At 38.6% G+C, this 18988-nt stretch overlaps 1 protein-coding gene across 2 annotated transcripts in view; it reads left to right on the top strand.

Moving 5' to 3' along the window:
• Positions 1–18988, top strand: part of LOC135073782 (mannosyl-oligosaccharide alpha-1,2-mannosidase IA) — a 104621-nt gene that overhangs the window by 65702 nt on the left and 19931 nt on the right. Inside the window, exons 1-4 of one of the 2 annotated variants that reach the window (XM_063967958.1) lie at positions 10527–10844; positions 12614–12832; positions 15030–15209; positions 17039–17141. In XM_063967958.1, the coding sequence (XP_063824028.1) occupies positions 10626–10844; positions 12614–12832; positions 15030–15209; positions 17039–17141 (721 nt within the window). In that variant the 5' untranslated portion in view covers positions 10527–10625. Of the gene's footprint in view, positions 1–10526; positions 10845–12613; positions 12833–15029; positions 15210–17038; positions 17142–18988 lie in introns of those variants that run through there. The other variant, XM_063967957.1, reaches the window with a different exon arrangement.

Raw genomic sequence — 18988 nt, 5'->3', positions numbered from 1 at the left:
CACAAATTAGACAGCTTTAAGTTCACTATGGCTGTACATTAGCAGTATAATAGCATTATAATAGCAGTTTAAGTAGTAACATCGTACTTAAGGCTGACTTACGGCACTATATGGGACGCAGTGTGAACCATACAACGTACGTGAGGACAATAAAGAGTAACAAGTGGCTAAATGCACAGCTTTCAAAGTTATAAAGTCCGACAAAAGTACTCCAATGCTACCTAAAGTTCACGTGTGTCTTAAATTATTTCCACATTTTAATATTAGTTTGGTATTTGTACGTGAGTGCCAAGAGGGAAACAACTCGGGCGGATAATCATTTATGCAAATAATAACACGGGTTTTAAATACTTAATAATGTTAATGCCATTGGGAATGCAACTTTCTCGTGAAATGTATACATATTTACAGCTAAAATATTTACGCGCCTCTGTAAAAACGCGATATTCATTTTAAAATATTTAAAACTGGCTGAGAGGAAATCTACAATTTTCAGTTTTTGATATTGGATTGGCATTATAATTATATTACGGTAATTAATTATAACATGAAACCAAAACTCAATCGCTCTATCTGCGAATTTTGTGATAAATCTGCATTAATTTTGGAGATTTATTTGGTAAATATTTTAGGTTATGTAGAACAAAATGGTGGAAATGAAATACGGCTATGTGAACTGTTATAACTCCAATTTAATGCGGTGAGCGTATATTAGGTTCACATGTGTTCTGTTAGAATGCTGTTATCTATATGAAGTTCCACATTTGTACCACTACAGCGCTAATGTCTATAAATTTATTCTAATGTGAACTTATGTACAGCTTTAAGATGTACCTAGTTCAGGTCAATAGTGTATCTTTAATTCTTTCAAATACTGAAATTTAAGAGATCCGCAATAAAAATTATTAATATCCGTTAATTCGCCTAGCCCAGGTACTAATAGTCAAGTATGAATACCTAAAGCATCAGACGGTAGTGTTCCCGGTTTAAATTCTTTTTTTATGCTTGACAATTTATTCAAAGCGGAATGAGGAATACGATTTTCAATAGCCCATGTTCTTATTTTTTTTGCGAAAGGTTAAATAATTGTCCAAATCAAAATGGTATTCACTATCACTAGAACTGCAATCATCACACTCTGATATCTGGTATATTTTGAAGGGAAATTTCAGGTTCAGGCATAATATTTTCCTCTGCATCATGTACAGAACCACCATGAACAACTAAAAACAGGCTTGGGGAAATGTGTAATAGAATATCACATTCACATTCGTGTTCAGCTTAAAGCAAATAAGAGTAGTACTTGTGGACAAATAAACTGCTATTGATGTTAATGGACAACACATATAGTCCTTTTAACAGCCTACAGTGTACATGCGAACCATTGAAACACTTTTGTACAGATAGTAAAAAAAGGTTATTTTAATTATCACAAACAAGTCCTACTACAGCTACTAGCTGTATAACAGTCTAAAACAAGTAAACATCACAGCCTTTGGCTTTATAAATGACCACGTGTGTTCTATTAAAATGCTAGCTCTATAACATCGTACAAGTAGGCCGTTAAACAGCGGTTGCCGTATCTCTACCCTCCTATAATGCTCTTAGTCAGATGGCTGACTAAAGGATAGTTGTTAGAGTATTATAACACCAACAATCGTATAAAAGTATAACTCTACACTAGTCTACACTCCTATAAGTCCCTTAGACAGGTATAGGTGTAATTAATTGCAATAATACAGCTTATACATCACGAGTGAACTGTACTAATGCTTTAAGTACACATTGGAACTAAATGTGAACTCTTAAATGGAGTAAAATGCTACTTGGGGTAGTTGGAATTTGTGAGTTGTTAGTGGTAAAATATTGGTGTATTCCTTAATGAGAAGATATTCTTCTTATTTCTAGTCTTCGTCATAATCTTTTTCATGCTAGAGGTTTCAGAAGCGTATACTTAGACACGGGAAAACACTTATAGACAGACATAGAAAACAAAGTAAGATGCAGCTGGTTTGAAAAGTTTTTTACCTTCGAGCCTCTACTTTCGGGCATAATCTCAAAAGTAGATAGAGTTGCAGTTTCGTCTTCTTTGTGCTTCACCACCTTTATCGTACTCCAATCCTGGTGAATCTGTAATCTAAAGCAGGGCACAGTCAGAACAACTCATTTGAAATGTGTGTAACCTTCAGGCCTCTATAGCATAAACTCAATAGAGTTAAGGTAACAAAGGTGTGTTTCACCATATGTTGGCTTCATTGATAATCCTGGTGAACTGTAATCTAGAGCAGTGCAGAACGCTACTAGTATTCAGCACTAGCAGTGCCAGCAGCACATTGGCATCGCGCGGCCGACTCGGCGGAAACGCACCGGTGTCGGCGATCCGCGCCTACACGAACTTCCGTCTACGCTGTCCTGAACAAATAGAGCGGTGTTACAGCCCTGTGAATGGGCGGTTTCATTGCCCGCGCTTACATGCATGCACCCATTTATAAATTCAAATGAATGCCCGCCACAATGCCTCACCGGCCCTACTTCTAACCTCATTTCATCGTTTTTATACCACAAGGACCAATGCCGCTGACGGCCTTCATAAAATAGACCAGTTTGCTTCGTGAAATTGTGAGAAAATTTAAAATCCAAATAAAGCGTGACGGCTATGTTCGAGCAACAAATACTTAATACCGATGCGCAATATCAACAATAAAGCTTCTTTTATTAAATAAAATACTGCTTTAGATAGTCAGCTCATAAATTCAGCTCGATAAATTTATTTCTTCTGGAGATAGATTCATCTCTTGATTTATTGTACACATCTTATCTGCAGTTTGTTTAGTGCACATCAAGTGAAACATTATTCTATCTGCGTTTATATTTTCAGCGAAAAGCAATTGTTCTGTATCTTGATTAAAACCATGATCAGGTTAAAAACAATGACTGGCGATTTTCTGAAAAATAACAGGATAATGAACTTGAGTTCCCAGAGTTTCTCAGCATTGTTTTTCGGGAATGGGCCACGTCAAATCTCCAATGCAAAATAAGGTCCTTGACAGGAATAAGTAATGAAGGAGGCTCGATTTACTTTTTAGGGCCCGCCGTAGTCGCTAGACGAGATATTTTACGGGATGATTGTTTTGCCGTGAGTGCCGTGACGCACGTGAATGTTTTAGAAACATTAGCATTTCTCTCATGATTATTCCTCAAAGGTAAACCTATTTCTGTATCAAAACATTGTCCCTAAGGGGAAACTTTCTTTTATTTATCTAGGGCGTTATTTAATCGCGACAAATATTGATGAAGTGCGTCGGAGCTATCGATTTATCTTTTGGTAGGTAGTTCCGCTTTTTTCGGGCGCCCTTTTCGTCCGCGGAGCTACAGAAGTGTGAAAATATTTCCTCGCGCACCTGCCGGCTCGCACGCTAACTACTCACCTCCATAAATGCCCTCCAGTCACATTTTCCTTTTCTACGCGACTGGAACGTTTCCTCTGTATTATTTTATTGTTCTTTTATGAACTCCTAGTCCCAAATAGAGACCGTTAGTTTCTACGGCTCTTTGCCTTTGTTGTTGTTTGTTTGAGACAACCGAAACTAAATTACCTGGGATTAAGGTGAAAACTCTTATACAATTTTCAAGCAATACATTCAGACGAAAAGCTGCAGAAACATAATTCACTAAACGGACTTGAGTGGTTCCTGTTGGCATGTTACAACTGGCAAATTTTTTGATTTACTACGCGTAGCGAAGGTGCGGCAACCTGCCATGGCGTCAATGTGATAATGATAAATGTAGGGTACGCAAACCTCTATCAAATATATTTTTTCCGATTCCGCCCCTCGCTTCGCGCCAGCGGGATGCCAAATAAAAATAAATTTGCATTGTTCTATTCATACAATACTGTTTGTATTATTTGTAAATAGAATTCTTTGTAGGATCGGTTTGAGAATCCGCAAAACGGGCGGTGCAATGGTAGAGGAAGGGGTGGTAATTTGGACCCTGCTGTTTTTTTGGAACCCTTTAATATCACAGAAACAGGCAGTGACATCTACCAAAAAACTATGTAACTACGTTGTACTGATACCATAGAGCATATTTGCTACCAATAACGTCAATTTTGCATCGAATTTGATCTGTCACACACAGCTGACATTTCACGTCAAAATCAAACGTTTTTTTCTCTCCGTTGGAAAAACTGTAAAAGGTTTTTGTTTTAGTATAAGACAAATTCTGTGCGTGTTATAGGGAGTCCATACAGACTAGTTTAGATTGTCGAAGGTAAGTTTTAATGTATCTTTTAACTAGATGTGATTATTTGGTTATTTGTTAATTTAGTTAGATTTTGAATTTGGAACCCTATAGGTGCGGGTAGTATGGAACCGGGTTCCAAATTACCCGCAAACACCAACTTGAGGAGTCAATCAAATCTATAGCGCAGAGAGGAAAAGGTCGAGGAAGAGCTCGGGGACGTAGTGGAAGGCAGGGTATGCCAAACCCTTCTAGACCTCGCTCGAACAGGCGGGAATCTTCCTCTTCGGATACTACGATGTCATCTGTTTCTTCAGGTAAAACTGCGGTGGCAGAAAATTATACCACACAAGCTCAGCCCACAAGCCACGATGATTATTGTATTTTTTGTTCAGAATGTTTCTCAAATAATCAACAGGGTGAAATTTGGATTCAGTGCCAATCTTGTGAGTTGTGGGCACATATTGATTGCTCAGGATGCGAAAAAGAATATTATATTTGTGATTTTTGTAAATAAATTTGTTTCATACTTGTAATTTGGAACCCGGGTTCCGTAATACCCGCAACAAAACTCAAAACACGTTTTTTTCATTTAGTCAATAAAGGTAATTATTTCCTATAACGAGTTGTTTTATTTTGTTAATCGTTCCTAATATAATAGCTAATAAGTTTTGAAGTATACAAAGCCACTTTTCAAGATGATTAGTCAAATAGTTTTATTTAAATATTCAAAAAACAAAGTAGGGTTCCAAATTACCACCCCTTCCTCTACGTTAATTACTCACTTCATTGTTCTGGCGTGTTCCCACGCCGTATTAAATATTTATCATGTTTACCGGAATGATGATGCGATTCGATCTTGGCGTCTCGCGTATCAGCTGGCCGGAAACTGGTAACAAATCTTTTGGACCGGGTGCCCCGTAATGGTCATAAAACACGAGTGCGCTCAAGGGCCCAACATTATTGGATATCGCTTACAAGGGTTCCCATGTTTGCCGGAGAGACACCCGCCGATCGCTCGTTTTATCCTCATGAAAGGAAGTTAAGTCACAAAGGCAGGCCACTTGCGAGCTCACTTTGCTAAAAAAGAACGTCAAAACTGTCGCCTTCCTGAAGGTAAAAAACTGAGCAACATAAGATATAATTCAGAAAAGTAATGGCTTCGAGTAGTATTCGGATGATTCACTCTCTAAACATTTGCAGTAAGTCTAGTTATTTTTATAGTGTAACTATCATCATCAATCTTGCTGGTATTTGTATAATATGAGTTGCTCGTTAGCAAATACATATTTTATTCAGAATACTTATATCTTTTGCTGAATGCTATAAACACACTAGTAACTATGTAAGTATTGGTGTTCAAGATTTATGTAGAGCTTTTAATAAATATTAACCTTATTTCTCAAAGCATCTATAATTTACTGAGTCCATCAGTAACACGAATAATTCAACCACTGGAGATGAATATCGAAAAAAAAAATGTGATATCGATATCAGCTTACAAGGTTTTGTTAAAGTCTAGAATTTTCAATTATAAACCTTATTGTTTACAGACTTATCGATTCCAAAAATTGCTGAGCGCATCAGAGCCCCGAACAAATCGAATCAGTGGAGGGAGTGGTCCATTATGTAGATTTTCCATTAGTGGAAAAAGTCAAACGGCGCCCGCGTCTGCTGGCCTTATCGCGATGTCGCCGCTGATCCCCGATCACTGCTGCTCTGCGGGTTGATGGCCCGTGAATAAATGCCACTCGGAGGCAGGGAGCAGGGACTCAAATGAGCCCTTGTCTTGTTTTTGAGAACAGCTCAATCCGTAATGCCATGCTTAAAGCGCGGATTCAACACAAATCGTCTAAGATGGCAGCTATTTATTCACTTTCTTGATGTATTGCATTATAAATAACCGGTTATAACATAAAATGTAATTAAATACAAAGTACCCTATTGTATGCAATGCAGTAAGCAGTAAATTAAGCAACAGCGATTTATGGCTGAAAAATGAGTAGATCTGTAAACGAGCTCTTAATGTTTTAGCAGCAAAATATGGAGTCAGCAGCCCTGTCTGAGATAGAGAAATCTCGCCTTACGCTTAATCGACGTCTTTCGCCGTCGCCTTTTTGTGCTCCTATCTTCGTAAATTTTAATTTTACGGACTCTTAGTTCGCATTTGGTACCGTCAACGTCGAAGTAATCAAGATAAACGTGTGTTTTCGTCGCGAATGTGCTGCGTAACTGTAGACGTGGAGTAAAATAGGCGGTCGTTGTTCTGGGCTAAGAACTCAGATCATAGAAAGAGAATAGATATGAAGTCGCGCGTAACTACAACGAGAACCAGTGTCCCCACATTTCCCCCACCACAGCTCCCACACACACATTCAACTGTGTAAAAACAAAGCGACTGAGAGTCTACGACAACATGTGCAACCGGCTTAAAAGTGCTGTGATTGGCCAGAAGGCGTGCCTTATGGCCAATCAACGGCCGCGTGACGTGACGCACACTTTGAAAAAAGCAATTAGAGAGAAGAAAGATAAAATGGAGTCGATAAGATATCGATACTTTAAATCCTGGGGGCAAGGCTCGAAATTGGTTTAAAAAATGCTTGTATGAAAACCTTTTTATTATTATACGTTATTATTATGTTCTTTAACGATTTTTGCATAAAGGAGTCAGTTCCATTTTGTATGGACGAAAAACTCAGAATCAATTATTGGGACTAAATGAAGTTACCTTAAATTAATTTACCCCAACCAAAGCTCAATGTCGTTATCGATGGAGTATAGAAGTTATAGACTGACAAAGTTTGTATGAAAAGTCATGGTAGGTACTTGCGATTTTTACCAGTATTTACAATATTGGTAATATATTATTATTTACTTTAATAATAATAACAGGATCACTGTAATTATTATTAACTACTATCGCGCATTAACTTTTTAATTTTGGCGAAATTCGTACCGCCTATGTTTATCAAAAATAATGCCTATATTAGTATTAGGCTTTCAACTACCTCTTATAGTAATTACATAGTTGACAGTTACTAATCCCTTCTACTATTGTTATTGTTTTTGTAAAAACTTAAAAATCGCAAGCAACTCATGATTTTTTCATTCAAAATTAGAAAATAGAAAATAATAATTTACTTCTATTTATCGATAATAGGAAACCGTATTAGAACACGAGCCCTGCACTATGTTACGACCGGCACATGCGGCCGTACTGTGTATTTTCACGCGTCAGTGGATATCGGAAGAAATAAAATACATTGCGCAGTAGTTACGCATGACATAAAGTGGTTGCTAACTAAATCGTCAATGTACAACGTGTTTGAATTTTTATCACCACTAATTTCGATATCGCAGTAAATGTCACGGCACTGAATTCGTTCGTAAAAATGTTTAGTTTTTTTTATTTATAAGCAAAATACCAATGGATTTGCAATACTTACATGTGGTAAATGACTTCATTGTTCCTGTAGTTCTTCGTTTCACTTATGTTATTGCACGTTACGACGCATTATCCAACAATATCGGAGAACATTTCCTCAGTACGACTGAATCGCGACTAACCTGGCGTCGCGGGCGATGTTCGTTTCTGGGCATATCGCGGAGACACGCGCCACGCCCCCGTTTCACATCTATTCCCTTCTATGATCTGAGGCTAAGAACAATCGATCACTGCCAGGGCGTCAATTGACACCGCGCTGCAGCTACGGGCTGGAACGTCGCTGGATATTCCTTGGGAGTATATTCCGTGTCGAACGAGCCCGTTGACATTATGACAGCTTCATCGCGATCCATCCATAGATGCTGTCGATGCGACATCTTATTTATACTCTGACTCACCATTATAAATACATACCACAGAAATTTTAATACAGTAGTATGTTTGTGTAATCATTCTGCACTCTATACTTTGTTCGACCAAAGATTTTCATGTTTACGATTTCAATAAGCGAATTTTTTAAATATAACATTTAATAATGAATTGTTTTATGCGAGATCATTTAATTTACTGTAATGCTTTCATAATTTTATTGTTTGTAATAAATAAATTAAAATCATAACAATAAGTAGGACATTACTGAATGATGAATCATTTGATTCCTTTGTTAAATTGTACCGGTTTACGTTACAGCAACCCGCCCTACTCGCGGGGTCGGATCCGATTGTGATAATACAACTCAGCGGTACACTGAAACGAACAGACAGCCGCGATGTGTTGCGATAAATAAGCCGAGTTAGGGAATCGGTACGCGTTTAGTGGCGGAGCACGGCAGTAAGTGATAGTTTGGACGATCGCACAGACGATAAGTCACTCTGAAGATGTGTGCCGAGAAAACGGTCTTACGGCCGCTGTGCGGGCCATAACAGTAAATCTGGAGGAGGCTCAGATTTACGCTGGTCCGGAGTGCACTCGCCGTCCGCTCTCACACTTAATTACAGGCGCCGAGATTACCCCGCGCGCTGGTGTCGGCATATTGCCACTAACTTTTCACTATCATCCACTATCCGGATTACTCTCGTTTTCGGCAACGAAGACACTGGCTTTCTCAGTTATATTTCCTCGAGCTTTACTCCGCCACGATGTAATACGTCGTTTCATTATTATCGCCTCCAAGACGGACCCGAGAGATGACTCGGAGTTCCATTCAGAGTAATTCTATTGTGGACTTTTATGTTTGACTTTTCCTTCCTCAGTTATCATATCTATAGCTAATGGAAGCTTTGCAATTTCAGTGAATGTCGAAACTTTGCTTAAGTAGAGTTAATTAAATATTATCATTAACAGTAAGCGGACCGTTTATCGGTCCAATAATTTGTCCGGCCCTCCTTTTCAAATGAGGCTATTGATACGACGTATTAACGATTTTAATGAATCTTTTATCACCCTCATCGTTTCTTATTTCGCTGACAGCAGTCTTATTGGACTTCGTTAATTTATCCCGCTTTGTCCTCCGGTGTCCTGGTGGCGTTATAAATGCGGACAATTATTCTTTATTTCCCATTTCAGTATGAATAATGTCACCATTAAGCAGTATTAATGCCGTTGGCAAATGCATTTTAATACGTTTCAGACATTAGAATATTAATTCCAACATTTATTATCAATAGGCGATAAAATTGTAATTGGCATAACCTGCCATTTCTCTTATTGGAATTATAATAGTTTAGAATAGAAAAAAAAAGCTTTAGATAATTGCACACGATTAATCAATATTAAAAAGGCGTTTGTGTCTCAACCGGTAGGTAATCTCCTTTGTCACGGCCAGAGGTTATCAATCTTCTTGGAAATGCTTAAACATAGAGATGGTTCGATGACTACTTTTTTATCAATTTGTTATTTCATCTGCGAAGATTACCAAGAAATTGTGAAATAGCGGGTCTTTAATAAACACAGTTTATTTAAACCTTCCTGCAACTATTAAAAGTTCGTAAGTTCAACTCGGGCGTGCGTGTATCGGGTTTTACTTGTATTTTATTGGGCATAAATAATAAACTTTATAAAGCTCTCATTTTTGTTTTTCGTTCTTTATTCATTGATGGACTGTGACTTGTAGATCTATTTAGGTATGTATCTCCTGTTTATACCTCGACGTGAGAGGTGTGATTAGACTCTTTTAATACTTCATTTTTATACTTTACAGTATATCAAATGTGGTTCACTTTTGCTTGATAGAGTTACACTCTCGCGATTATAATCTAGGATCTTAGACTTTTTTCATATTCCTCTTAAATTGTTATGCTTCTTAATCGCAATACATATCTTATTATCGAGTTTCTAACGGGCTGCTAGTTATACCAGATTGTTTCCTTATAGCCCCGACAATTTTAGACAAGTGCAGGAAGCGAGACCACAGGCAGTTATAACCGAGCTTATTATAAAGTTTATTGAATATAACATCGCAACTTTGCACAAACTACTGTAATTGAGGTAGATAAAAACGTAATTTATACTTATACTCTATTAAGGTATACCTAATAATAGTCCTATAATATTATTAGAATATAACTAATAGGAAATGTGTCATATTACCATGTGTAATAACAGCAAATTGATATCAGATGCCGACGTTTACACCAAGCAGTTCAGCCAAGATAGTTTTAATGTTAATTGAACGACCTATGTTAGTTGATGAGCACGAGCCGTAATTGTTGGCTCTAGTGTTTGTAAACTTAATTGGAATTTGTGTTGATAACAATGTGTGTTGCTCGGTTAGTCGGCACGCGTCTATCGGCGCGCGTTAGCTGTAGTAATAGAAGTCTGTGTTCGCGTTTATCAATCAGACAGTGCCCAATCGCCGGGGCGTGAGCACGTCTCCCGCTTCCGCGAATTTCAAATCAAATTAATAAGTATTTTAATAAGTGTTTAATAAGTTTTGCCAATGAAGATGCGTAAACTGGCCCGTTTGTTGATGGCGAGCGTGACGTTCGCCGTGACGTTTTTGTTCGTGCTGAGCCTATCCAACGTGGGGGGTGGGAGGGAGCACCCGGCTGGCGCCGGCGCCCGCGCAGCCAGGTCCTCGCGTGCGGCGGAGCAGACGATGCTGATACCCCTGGATCAGATCACAGACGTTACGCAGAAACGGCTCTATGTTGCTCAGGTGGGATACGAGTTAAAATCGTAAAATTTAATCGTGGTATAGGTAACCGACCGGCAAGAGTCGCCCATATGACTCATTAATAAGATAATCGCACATATCTTTTGATTTCGAGTGTAATATTATATCAAATTAGCATTAATGAATTAGGTATGATGTTCATACTACATAGTTATAATTAACCATAACAGGATTATCACCAGGAAAATGTAGGCCGCGGGTTGACATTTTAATAAAACGCTTGACCAGTCAATTTACTACTAGTTGAAAAAATCACAAATAATTTTGTCAAAGATCTTCGAGGTCTTAGCGCTCGTCGCTGTTCATACAAATGACCAGCCAAGCTGGGTACCAGACCGGTTGTCGATTTTCAAAACCTGGCAACCCTACTGTGGCCATTATCCATTTTCGTCCCCATGACAGTGCAGGTACCAGTATGTTACGTATGCAAAATAAAAAGGTTGTGGCCATTGAACCGTGCCCGTATTTATTTACGCTATGCAAGTCTGTAGTAGTATAGCAGATAAACACAGCTCATACGAATAGTAGTTGTATTAGGTTCAATTTTGCAACAAAAATGTTACTCTGACTGATGTTTTGTTTAGTGTGCAATTATAATATACCAGTATTTTTCATATTATTTTGCAAATAATATACTTATGTGAAGTTTGTTAAAACTAATTTATTGTTGTACTAAAGCTTGGTTACGGGTTCCAGCTAATCTAAAAGTTATAAAATAGGATACCTGGACATTTATTATGAGAACATTTTTCATAATAATAAATTGCTAGCAGCATATAAATGATTTACTATCACATTTCAGCAATTTATCGCCATTAAAAACTGCTATATTGAACCTCCACTTAAGCGAGGTCCGCGAAGGCAGATCGTTAAGCGACGTTTACAAATGTAAATTTTCGTTTCTCGGTCTATTTAAACTGTAATTGGTAAAGTCTTCAGTTTTTCCAAGTCATTGGTGATTTACTCGCGAAGTTCTCGGGACCTAATAATAATTAATGGCTCGACGAAAGTCCGATATCCTTTCATTAGAGTCCCGCCTCGGTCCGGCCGAGATTAAAACTTGTTCCCGGCGAAGGCTTCGCGGCGCTTTAAATAGACCCGTTCATGCTGCGCCTTTGAGACGTGAAATGTCGCCTTTGGTTTATGAAAATATTATGGCCACATTTGCAGGGAAAAACGACTGCAGTTTTTTAGAAGCGAGGCTGAATGGGCTGTAGTGCGCCCATCTTACACGCTCAATGGACTCACATTTTTAATCTTGAGACGTACGTAGTTACGTAACGACATAGCCCGGTTTTACTCCTTGATTAAATAGTAGTTTAATATTGCATAAATGTTAATTTAGCACTTAAAGGCTGTGCATTACTGTGAAAGCGGTCAATGAAATATTAACACCCAATTAAATTGAGTTTGTTTTAAAAACTCTTCGTTCCAAAAACGTTCCAACGAATTTATACCATATTTCCAGTTTTCACAGCTGTTTTTGTGGATTCTACGTCGTTATTTATTTTATGCGTGAATAAATTCGTAAATCTATCCATTTACCATTTCAGCTCTACATTACTTACACACTTTGTAAGTCTAGTGTTACACGAACACGATGACATACAGTTTAACTCTTAATAACTTTAAAACGTTACGAAAAATTTTAAATTTTACAATCCTTTTTTTACAAGTGCTCTGAAAAGGTCCTACTTTTCAGAATTTATTATCCTTGTAAGATCTGTCTAAATGTCAAATTTTGTTCTCAGATGATGCGGCACGCGTGGAACAACTACAAGCTATACGCGTGGGGCAAGAACGAGTTGAAGCCGATATCGAAGCGTGCGCATCTGTCGAGCGTCTTCGGCGGCGGAGAACTCGGCGCCACCATCGTTGACGGCCTCGACACGCTGTATTTGATGGGGATGCACGACGAATTCAGAGAGGGACGCGACTGGGTTGCTGAACATCTGCACATCGGGGAAGTGGTAAGGAATCAATAGTAAACTAGGAGCCATGACTTTAGGAGATGACTTTGATGGTGAAGAACTCGGCGCTACCATTGTCGATGGGCTTGACACGCTGTACCTGATGGGAATGCACGACGAATTCAGAGAGGGACGCGACTGGGTCGCTGAACATCTGCACATCGGGGAAGTGGTAAGGAATCAATAGTAAACTAGGAGCCATGACTTTAGGAGATGACTTTGATGGTGAAGAACTCGGCGCTACCATTGTCGATGGGCTTGACACGCTGTACCTGATGGGAATGCACGACGAATTCAGAGAGGGACGCGACTGGGTTGCTGAACATCTGCACATCGGGGAAATGGTAAGGATTCAATAGTAAACTAGGCACCATTGACTATAGGTGATGATTTTGGCGGTGGAGACCTCGACACGCTGTATCTAATGGAAATGTACGACGAGTTTTACGCTACGTCTTGACAAAACCTTACCGCTTGATCGCCCGCGTTCAATTCTTTACTTGTTCTTCCATGCCTTATTCCTAAATCTAAGAACAGGAGCCAGAAAAAGGTCTCGTCTCCAATACCTTCGATATCGATCACGCTTTTTTTATTCTGTGGCTTAACGTCACTCGATCTCCATCGAGCTTTGTAACCAGCTAAATTTAGTTAGAAATTCTCTCGATCTCCGAGTAAGTTGGCGCCAAACTTCAAGCTTAGTTAGTTAACACCTGCAAGATTTAACCTCGCGTCACGTTCCAAGAAGAACCGCAGCGTCTGTCGTAGGTACTTAATTACTTGGATCTAATGCCTTCGGTAACCGTTTAAATTACTTAAAGTGACAATTTTATAGTCCACATAAAAGTTTAATTGCGTTATCTTGATCACCATTCTACGAGTAGATTGATTTACTTCTGTAGTTTATTACTTTACATAAACAAAGAGAGAGCCTGTTATCTTGTATCTTATTTTGATTGCGTGAAAGTACATAACTTTATCTAATTATTTACATTTTATTGATATTTCTCTGGATGCAGGATTAGTATTTTTTATCCCTTTGACTGTCAATTGACCCGCTCTTTTAAGTCGCCGGGAACTCCTACGCTTCTAAGTGACCGAGACCTCCCTACCCTCGAAGTGGGTCACGTCTGTGTTATCACGCCGATGCCGCGATGTGCCAAGAGGCTTGCCCTCTAACCTGTTGTTAGCATCTCGGATGAAATTAGGCCGAACCACTTCTATGTGAGCAGTGCTACAAATATTTTTTCTGATAAAATGTTTTGACTGTTGCCTTATCACTGTTGCGGTTCGTTTCGTAACATGGTTATCGAGTATTTTCGCGTTAGCGACTACAAAAACAGTCTTGGTTATTAAAATGTTTATTCGGTAACAAAAACATTACCTACTTTGAACAAATCAGCTAACATGTCACGGATTAAATTTCCTCTCAACGTGACAACTCGGTGGCTTAATAACGGTAAGATTTGTTGCGAAATTATTGCTTTGTTTTGTTCAGTACGATATAAAGACCAAGATTGATTACAAAATCCTAAAATAAAATAGTATTTCATAACATTTAACGAGTGATGAATGCATGTTTTATCGACAAAACGTTATTTGATACCAATGTGTCAGCAATCAGCATTCACAAGTGCGATACTACAATAGATAGACATCAGGCTTTTATATGCTTATCAGCACGTTATTAATCCTCTTCAATGGAATGAAGTGGTTCCTATAATGAATTAAATTATTGTCTCTACGTCAATAATAACTGAGATAAGTTTATTTTAGCCCACCTATTCGCTTGGTGATGGCTAATTTTTCAAGTCGAAGACACAATTTGGAGCCGACGTGTCAGGATAAGAATGCGCAACGTGACGAATTTTTTCAGTAGATGTAGGAATGAGAAGATCCTCGCGATATTCTTCATACATATTGTTTTACTTGTTGTAAACATTCCTTCCACACAAAAAGAAGATGCCTCCCCAATCCGACTTGCCAGTGGAGACCAAATCTTCCATTTGCCTCTGGCTAAATAGAGGGTCGTCCTTCTGCATTGAAGACCAAATGACCTGATGATGATGATTATTATTAATAATTGGCCTTCATTTGTTGGGTTTTTATTGACGGTCAAGCTGTAGATCCTGGTCGCACAGGAGTTGCAGTGGTGGGATCTTTTAAGGCTTGTTTCTAAAACACCTTTTTTATTACCCAGGACTCCGACCTCTCAGTGTTCGAGACCACCATCCGATTCGTGGGTGGTCTGCTCTCGTGCTACGCGCTGACCGGCGATGCGGTGTTCAAGGACAAAGCAGCGGAAGTGGCGGACGCTCTGCTGCCGGCCTTCGAGACACCCACTGGCCTGCCTTATGCGCTCATAAACCCGTCTACTAAGGTAAGATTGTCTTGAAGCTTCATCTTAGATTAAGCCATCTATAGAGCGGTTTCGCATTAGGCCCGATACGAATCCGTGAAAATACGGCCCGGAGAAGACTTGGAACTTATTACTTATATGTATGGTAGTTTATACACTAGATCCGATATGATATAGTCACACATTAACACCCAATGTTTTGCAGTCAAGTGATTTTGACGAATGCCCTTGGTCAGAAATAGTTTTGACTGCAAATATGAGTCAAAAATTATTTTAACTAAGGGCATCAGTCAATACCACTTTTTTGTGATTTCAAATTCAATTATTTTATTATTTCAGACTACAGTTGGTCCATGGATTGATTTCGCAGTCAAAAGTAGTTTTGACCGAAATCAGTTTTTTTACTGTAACATAATATAGGTACTACTAGAGTATCTTGATAGTGACAACAGTCGAGATGAGATTTGACATACTTGAAAATAAAATTAAATATCGACGATTTGTATAAATAACATTTCTTGCTAGCTTGCAAGAAACTGTACTTCTTTTGTACAACGTCTTTATAATATTGTTTTGTTTTGACAATGGTAGCTGCGTCAATTCCGCTTATCATCTCAAGTGGCTCTACTATTAATTAAAGTGGTGTTCGCGAACAAAAACAGTACATAACTGTAACACACATTAAGCAAGAAAAAACTTTTAAGTGCTTATTAAACAATCTTAAGAGCCACTGAACACCTAATAGGGGCTGAGATATCATATTAGCAGGTAACAGGAGCACCTCTTACGCCGTCATAGTTGGATAATTTTTGTAATAAGGTAACGCAATATCCGCCACTTACGAGTATTTAATAATTAAAACTCTACTAACTTTTTATTAAATTAAAAAACGCTATTAAATCTTGTAAACCACGCTCAAAGGTAAGATTGTTTTATTAATACGGGCTTAAGGTACACAAAGAACCAACAAAACTTGTGTAAGAAGATTGTGAGGTGGGCGCGAAGTAACTTAGTTTCGGTCTTGTAATCACTCCGAAATCATATTACCGCCGGATATAAAGTTCGGGGGTTCGTGTTGGTCAATATAAAGGATATAGAAACGATTCCATAATAGCTGTTTTATTTTACTCGCAATAAAAGATACTTGGGAGAGGCCTTTGTTCAGCAGTGAACGTCATTCGGCTGAAACGAACGAAAGGATACTTTAATGGTTTTTCCCTAATTCAGTAACCATGCAGTTAAACTTGATTATTAAATTAATCTCATTGTTAAATTACACCTATGTCAATTATACTTATTACAAATAGTTTTTTTGCGGCTAAACAGAAATGAAAATGATATAATTAGTGGTATTGCACAAAATTCATCATCTTTCGTATATTTCACGAATGAATTCAACAAAAAAATACTAATAACTCGGATTTATTGGAAAAGTAAATTTTGAATTACATTAATTGATTCCGCATTCTTGACTAAGTATTATGTTTTATAAATATGTATTAGCATAACATACCGTTACTTTACCAATGTAAACTAACTGTAGTAAGACGTATTTCATGTAACATGGAAAGCGTTGGGGGAGGCCTATGTTCAGCAGTGGACGTCCTATGGCTGAGATGATGATGATGATGATGATTTCATTTAACGCAATACAATTTGGAGCAACTGAAACTAATAAGAAAAATATCCATACAACAACAAACATAAGCAAAGGATGACTCACGAAAAGTCATCACCGGCAATAGGTATCATAGGTACCGAATATCGCTTGAATAAACTAAAGGGCGATATTCGTACATTATGCAAGCGATATTCGCTTCCAATACTAATTAAATGTGCGATATTTTCAGGTCGGTCGTCAGTACCATTGGTCAGGCCCCAACAGCATCCTCTCCGAAGTGGGCACCCTTCACATGGAGTTCACGTACCTCAGTGACGTCACCGGCAAAGATGGTACGCCAATGATACATTTCATTATATTGGTTAGTAGGCCAGTAGAATTAAACACAAAAATTGATTAAATCGGAAATAATTCCTACAAAAGATTTTTTTGCTTTAATGGCTTCATTGGTTGCCCATTAAGACTCTCCTAAGTTTTCGACTTCGACGGAGTTGTGCTTAAGTGGTGGGGGCCCCCGAAAGGGGCGTTTTTTCGGTTTTCCGGTTACACCGCGTTAAGGACTTACCCTATCGAAAAGTGGTCTTCATGACGGTTAAAGGGCACTTAATCCTGCATTGAATAAGACCAAATTCATGTGTTTTGGACAAACCGTTCTCGCGCTAAAGTTCGGCAAAGTAGAAAATATACGTATAATTAATGACCCTCTCCACGTCCAATGGCTTGTTACCCACATGCTTCCAAGCATTGTAAAGGGTCGCCTTAACCAGTGTAACCCTAACAAGGCTCACGAGTTTGATTCGCTTATCCTTGTTCGTCCCAGCCGTTCCTTAACTGCGGTTGCTGCACCTCTTCCTGGCACTCTCCTGAACGACTCTGTGTTACCTAATGTGGCTGCCCCTCTTCCTTGTACCCTTATGTACGATTTCATTGCTTAGCCATATGCCTGGTCCAAGGTTCGACGCCACAAAATCAACTTCGTACGAGTGAAAATAGTTTAAATACTATTTCCCGTGCTTGCAACATTTTTCTTTACAGCTTCGCCTCTATTAAATTTAGTCGTAGAGTGATTGTATATATCCTATAGCCTTCCTCAATGTATGAGCTATTCAACACAAAAATAATGATTTCAATCAAACTAGTAATTCTTAAGATTAGCGCGTTCAAACAAACAAAGAAAAAACTCTTCAGCGTTTTAATATGAACTTGTTGTTGTTGATTTTTGGCGTCGAACCTTAGACCAGGCCTACGGCTAGGCAACGTACTCATGCAGGAGGATACAAGGAAGAGGGGCAGCCACAGTAGCTAACACAGAGTCGTTCAGGTGAGTGCCAGGAAGAGGTGCAGCAACCGCAGTTAAGGAACGGCTGGGACGAACAAGGATAGGCGCATCAAGCTCGTAAGCCTTGATAGGGTTACACTGGTTGAGGTGGCCCTTTTCAAGACTTGGAAGCCTGTGGGTAACAAACCATTGGACGTGGAGAGGGTCATTAAATATACGTATATTTTCTACTTTGCCGAACTTTAGCGCGAGAACGGTTTGTCCAAAACATATGAATTTGGTCTTATTCAATGCAGGATGAAGTGCCCTTCAACCGTCATGAAGACCACTTTTTGATAGGGTAAGTCCTTTACGCGGTATAACCGGAAAACCGAAAAAATGCCCCTTTCGGGGGCCCCCACCACTTAAGCACAACTCCGTCGAAGTCGAAAACTTAGGAGAGTCTTAATGGGCAACCAATGAAGCCATTAAAACAATAAAATCTTTTGTAGGAATTATTTCCGATTTAAAAGCTAATTCTACTGGACTATAGCGATCACTGGATACATGAATTAACCTTTAGAAAATCTGTTTTCTAATAAATATAAATTATCACCTCAAGTGTTACTGTTGTGATTGTATCAAAAAGGATACGCTGTATGTTCGCTGCCTGTTATTTCATATTTTAGGATTGATATTTTTCAATATGCATACGATATGATCAAAATTTTAATTAGTGACATATCACTGCCATTTCACACGATACATATCTCGTTGGGTGTCGAACTGTCGATGCTATCGAATTCCGTTCTTCATTATCGTAAGCTAGAAATAACGCAAAATTAAAAAAAATACAAAATGATACCGTGTAGGATAGGTATAACCATAGCTGGGCACCGTTAATCAAATAGTTAACTTCGT

This window comes from Ostrinia nubilalis, chromosome 8 (genome assembly GCF_963855985.1).
Source record: "Ostrinia nubilalis chromosome 8, ilOstNubi1.1, whole genome shotgun sequence".
In the NCBI taxonomy this organism is placed as follows: domain Eukaryota; kingdom Metazoa; phylum Arthropoda; class Insecta; order Lepidoptera; family Crambidae; genus Ostrinia; species Ostrinia nubilalis.
The sequence above is the reverse complement of the archived record's forward strand: the minus strand, read 5'-3'. Positions and strand labels throughout refer to the sequence as shown.